This window comes from Eschrichtius robustus, chromosome 12 (assembly GCF_028021215.1).
Source record: "Eschrichtius robustus isolate mEscRob2 chromosome 12, mEscRob2.pri, whole genome shotgun sequence".
Taxonomy (NCBI): domain Eukaryota; kingdom Metazoa; phylum Chordata; class Mammalia; order Artiodactyla; family Eschrichtiidae; genus Eschrichtius; species Eschrichtius robustus.
The window spans coordinates 4,599,082-4,604,755 of NC_090835.1; the positions used below are offsets into that span (position 1 = coordinate 4,599,082).

Sequence of the window (5,674 nt, forward strand, 5' to 3'; positions counted from 1 at the left end):
AGAGCTGGCACAAGCCCATGCACTTTTCCCCCTAAAAGTCGGTCCCCCTTGAGGTCATCACCCTGACAGTTCTGTAGAAAATGGGCAGGGGTTCCAAGTACAAGGGCAGAGAGGAGAGGGGTGGGGGGCCCTGGTCCAAAGCCCGCAGGGTGGGGACGTTCAGTGATGGGCTTGTTTGTGTGGTGGGAGAGACAAGGGCTCGTCCAGGAGAAGACGAGTCTGTGTCTTACTCCCTCACTCCTCTCTGCCCAGGACTCACCAACCAACAAGCTCCTCTACGCCAAGGAGATTCCCGAGTACCGGAAAATCGTGCAGCGCTACTACAAACAGATCCATGACATGACTCCGCTCAGCGAGCAGGAAATGAACGCGCACCTGGCGGAGGAGTCACGGGTGCGGCCCGCTCCGTGGGGACCTTGCCGGGTGGGGTGGGGGTGGGGGGGCGCGGGCAAGAGTTGACCGTCAGCGAGGGGCTGCGTATAAGCAGCGGTTCTTGGCTGGGCTGGGCCTGGTTTTGACCATGGAGTCAACCTCCCTCCAACTCCCGCCTTGTCTTTCCTCATAGAAATACCAGAATGAGTTCAACACCAACGTGGCCATGGCAGAGATTTATAAATACGCCAAGAGGTATCGCCCACAGGTGAGTAGCCCCCAGTGCGAGGCCCGCCTCGGAGCTACGATGCCCCCATGTCAGCCCTGTTCACCGCCACCTGCTCAGGGAAACAAACCCAGGGTGAGGGTCCCTCTCAGGCATTCATATCCCCAGGACGTTTCTGCTTTGGGGGTGGCCACCAGCAGTGGAAATCCAGGCGGTGTGTTCTCCCCCAGGATGTGTGGTGGGACCTGGGGGTCCTGGGCCCGGGCTTTGGCCCAGCTCCCTCCGCTTCCCCCTCAGATCATGAGCGCCCTGGAGGCAAACCCCACAGCCCGGAGGACGCAGCTGCAGCACAAGTTTGAGCAGGTGGTGGCCCTGATGGAGGACAACATCTACGAGTGCTACAGCGAGGCCTGAGCCTGGGGGCTGGCAGGACGGGCGCCCTCCCTCGACTTCGCTTTGTCCCCAGTGCCTCGGACTCTGGCTGGGAAATGACGCAGCACGAGGGGCCTCTCTGAGCCAGCCAGAGGAGCCCCCAGCCCTGGCCCTTTGGGCACCGTCCCCTCCCCACCTGCCCCCAGACCCGGCTCTGGGCTGGGGGCTCAAATGCTGCAGCCGTTCCCCCAGTAAGGCTCCCACCATCCACCCAGCACAGCCTGGACGGTGCCCCACTCGCTCTGCCCTGCACGGCCCAGTGCTAACGAACCCACCGATGGGCGAAAGAGGCCGCCCGGCCCTGAGGTCGCAGCTGGAAACACTACCTCATCCTACCCGGTGGAGGGGAGGCCCCTTGAACCAGCCCTCAGCTGGTTTCCGCTTCAACCACCAAAACGTTGTCCCCGTCTCTACTCACCTGCAGAGGACCCTGGCCACACGCCATCCAGCAGTGTCAGATTTCTGTTGCTCGAGCGGCCACTGGCCAAGTGGGCAGCATCCACTGCCCGCGGGAGGCTCCGTGCTGCCCCGGGAGCCAGGCGGGCAGGGGCCTAGGGGACAGGTGCTGGGCGATCCTGGTCCCGAGGGAGGGGAGGGGGCTGAGTTGCACCGAGGCTGTAGCTGGGCTACTTGATCTTGCTGGAAGTGTTTCTAAAGAGAGCACCATTTTTTGTTGTTTTTTTTTTAAAAAAAAGCTTTTATATATTAAAAAACTTATCACGCGCCAACTGTGAATAGCTGCCGCTAGTGCAGAGGACCCGGGGAGGGGTCCCAAGGGGCTCCCAGCGCAACACTGGAAATGACTGTTCCAGGGGAGAGGCAGACCTGGCAGAGACCCCCGCGCCCTGAGAACACCGTCCTTTCTGCTCTGTCAGAAGCGGCTGGCTGGGGCCAGTGCTGGGACAGGTCGCAGACCTTGGGGCTGGGCTGGAGGGGGAGGCTGGGATGCTCTGGAACCTTCTTTATAATAAAAGCCTAATGGGAAAACCTGCCGTGGGCTCCAGCCTTTATCCTGAGATGGCTGTACTTGTAGCAGAAAGGAGGGAGGGGAGCCTGGTTTAGGACCCTGCCCAGCTCCGCTCGTGAGGGATGTGCAGATACCAACTCCACTTCCAAGAAGGTTCAGTGGGGAAACGCGGGCATCCACTGACCGCCAGGAAGATGTCACAGCTGCTGTGTGCCATCTACCCCTGGGTGGGCCCTGCTCCTAACCTACTTACCTATGTAATAAGCCGTGAGGAACAGTATATTATCCCCATTTTACAGATGTAGAAATTGACTCTCAGCATAGTCGAGGAATTTCCCAGGTCACGGCACGGGGAAGCCAGAAACCAGCTTGTGTGGGCCCCTCACTCCTCTGTTCCATGCTTCCTCCAGGCTGGAGTTTCCACAGTGAACCCCCAAAGTGTGTGGGGATCTCCAAGGTGACCACCCTGGAAAGAGAACTGCCGTTTACACACTCACCCTGAATTTGTCATAAATATATACCATTAACTCCATTATTCAGATGAGGAAACAGAGGCAGTTTCTCCCAGGCTGGTATAACCCTGCACTATTTCTCACCACAGCACATGACTTGGGATCAGCAAATACCACAGAGACCCCCCCAGCCCACCCAGCTGGTTCTGGGCCTGAGCTGGGGCTGAGGTTCACTGACCCACAGCAAAGGTCACTAAAGGACCACCTCCAAATCAGAAGCGGCTTAAGTTAGTTTTTTCTTTTTATGAAGGAAAAATAATCACACACACACACATTAATCAGGAGTAAGAGCTAGGACAGAAAAATTCGTACAATTTAAACAAAATCCCACAAATACCAGTTCTAGGATTGAGAACAGAAAAATGAGAAGAGAAAAGTAAACAATTTTTAGCTTTAAAAATAGCCTCTTCCTGGGCTTCCAGTGCGTTCTGGGTGGAGAGAGATTCTTTATCTTTTCAAATTTTCTATTCTGATCACTGATGCCTTTTTATTAAGCAGCAGACTTTCTAGTCTAAGTTATTTACACAATTTGATAAGAATTTTTTTGGGGGGTGTGAGTCTAGAATGAATACATGTTTTCTGCAGAACTGTCAGGAAGTACAAAAAGCCTGAAGAAAATAAAAGCTACCCTAACCCACCCATGTTTAAAATCCGAGAGAATGCCATTCCAAACTCCAAATCGTGTGCCTGCCTGGGTTGGGGGCTGAGGAGTGATAATCGAGATCAGGAGGTACTCACCATTTCGCAGCTGCCTTTTCCCCCATGTGACATCTTTTTATGCCATTAAATATTCCACAGCCTGTTTTAATGCCTGATTAACATGCAATTCCTTCTTGAAGCTTAAAAACGCATTTGCAAATGGAGGAAATCTCTAGTTTCTAGGGTCATTTCTCAGCACAGAAGGTGGCCAACCACTGTGAACCACCCCCAGTCCTTGTCTGGGGCCCTGAAGACTTGCCTTGCAGCTACAGGTGTCCCTTAGCTCCGTCTGAGGGTCACAGGAGGTGGGAACTTGGGCGTAATGTCTGTCCTCAAGCAGGGGAGGAGGCTCTCCCAAGTCTCGTGGGTGCTGGGTGCTGTCCGGCCTCTGCCAGGTCAGGGCTACTGGCCTGCTGCCAGCTCGCGGGGGTGAGATGCCCGCCCGCCCCCCCCACCCCGAGCCTGCCCAGGGTGCCTCCCCCAACCAGACCCCCTAAGGGGGAAGCGCCAGCCCAGCTCCCTGCCATCTGCTCACCGTGCCCCTCGGGGCTCTGCTGGCAGCTGCGTGACAGATGCCCCAGGGAAGCCAGGAAGCCATCGGCACAGCGAGACAGAGCCTCACGTGGGGTTCGGGGAGGCGAGGGCAGGGCTGAGGGAGCAGGGGCCGAAAGGGAACAGTCTGATACTCCATGCTGGGCTGCCTCAGTTTCCCTTTGTGTCCCAAGTGCCATCCAGCTTACCTCTGACTCCCTTCAAATCCACCCCTTCCGTCTCTGCCCACTCCCTGGCTCAGCAGTCACCCCTCATCTGGACCATCTCTTGGCAGCCCCCTGAACGAGCTGTTCTCGCCCCAGGAGGTGGTCGCCATGCAAGCACTTGTGTGGACCCCAAATTGTGGACCCCTTTCTACATCCACTCGCCTCGGCGTATCCCATCCACCCTGCTTAAACATCTACCCAGAATCCACTACTTCTAACCCCTCCCTCCATGGCGGCCCACCCCTCAGCTGCACCATCGCAGGGGCCGCCTCCTTAGCCTCCTGCTGCTGCCCGTGTCCCCCTGCAGGCACTCCGCTGCTCACGGGCCTCTAATGGCTGTTCATCACAATTAAAACCAAACCCAAAATTCCTACCCTGGCTTACAAGGCCCTTCAGGATCTTGCCCTAGTCTACCCTGCAGCCCTTGTTATGGTATCTACTGCTGCGTAACAAACCACCCCAATACATTTGTGGTGCTTATGTGTCTGATTGGGGCAGGGCTCGGCAGGGAAGGCCCACCCCTGTTCCACGTGGTGTCAGGGGGGCCGCTCAACTGGGATAGGCGATCCATTTCCAAGATGGTGCACTCCCATGGCTGGCAAATTGGTGCTGGCTGGTCAGGGAGCCCAGCTGGGGCTGACAACCGGGGTGCCTCAATTCTTCTCCACCGGCTGTTTGGGCTTCCCCACAGCATGGTGGCTGAGTTCTAAGAGGAACTATTAAAGAATGAAAAAACAACAACAAGAAACAACCCACACACAGGAAGTAGAAGCTGCCAGTCTCTTAAGGCCTGAGCCCAGCAACTGTCCTAATGTGAATTCCACTGTAGTCTATTGGTCAAGCAATCAAAGAGCCCAGGTTCAAGGGGCAGGGGCACAGACTCCAGCTCTCCATGGGAAGAGTGTCACATACGTTTTTAAAACACCCCAGACCTCACCTCTGTCTCCAGCTGGGCTTTAGCCACACGGGCCTCGCTGCAGCTCCGCATGCCTGTCAAGCGCATTCCCACCCCACGGCCTTCGCGCTTTCTCTTCCTTCTGAGGATTCCCGAGGGGCCCACAGCCCTGCTCAGTGCCTAGTCGAACGGTCCGCACCTCCTCTCAGCTCCTCTAACCCCTCCTCTCCGCAGCCACGGGGCTCCTTCTTAACACACACCATGTTGGTCTCTTCCCTGCCTATAACCCACCCTGGCTCCCCACTGCCCCCAAGACAATGTCTGCCCTTCCTTAGTCCACCCTTCCACACCTTCCTGCCCCAACTCCACAGCCCAGGGGCTCATGCCACCCCTCCCCAACCTGTGCTCCTCTCAAAACCACAAATCCCCTTCCTTCCGGCTCCACCCCACATGCTGGGCCCTCTGCCTGCAATGCCCTTCCCCTCATCTATCTGGCAATTCCTACTTATCCTTTAAGACCAAAAGCTGCCCCCTCCAGGAAGCAGTCCCAGATCTCAGGCTGGATTAAACACCTTTCCAGTGCCTCCACAGGTGCCTACGTGCCTTTGGATCCCTGCAGTGGTCTGCATCTCCCCAGGGCAGAAGCTTCTGTCTGGGTCCTAGCCCTGGATGGCCAAATCCTTAGACCTCAGCCTCCTTCCACACCAATTTGTGGGGGAAAAAGTCTTTATTGATAAATAGGTTACAGTGAAATAGAGTGATAGTTTTTAGGGGAATAAAAAAGTAGAATCTCAGTCTCTCTCCACCCCGCCT

General features: G+C 56.2%; 1 protein-coding gene across 2 annotated transcripts in view; it reads left to right on the plus strand.

The window, feature by feature from the left end:
• The window catches only part of PLXND1 (plexin D1), a 52,679-nt gene extending 50,662 nt beyond the window's left edge, over nucleotides 1-2,017 (plus strand). For both annotated transcript variants that reach the window (XM_068557232.1, XM_068557231.1), the window contains exons 34-36: nucleotides 253-393; nucleotides 566-640; nucleotides 896-2,017. In XM_068557232.1, coding sequence (XP_068413333.1) covers nucleotides 253-393; nucleotides 566-640; nucleotides 896-1,012 — 333 coding nt within the window. In that variant the 3' untranslated portion in view covers nucleotides 1,013-2,017. The remainder of the gene's footprint in view (nucleotides 1-252; nucleotides 394-565; nucleotides 641-895) is intronic.
• The last annotated feature ends 3,657 nt before the right edge of the window (nucleotides 2,018-5,674 follow it).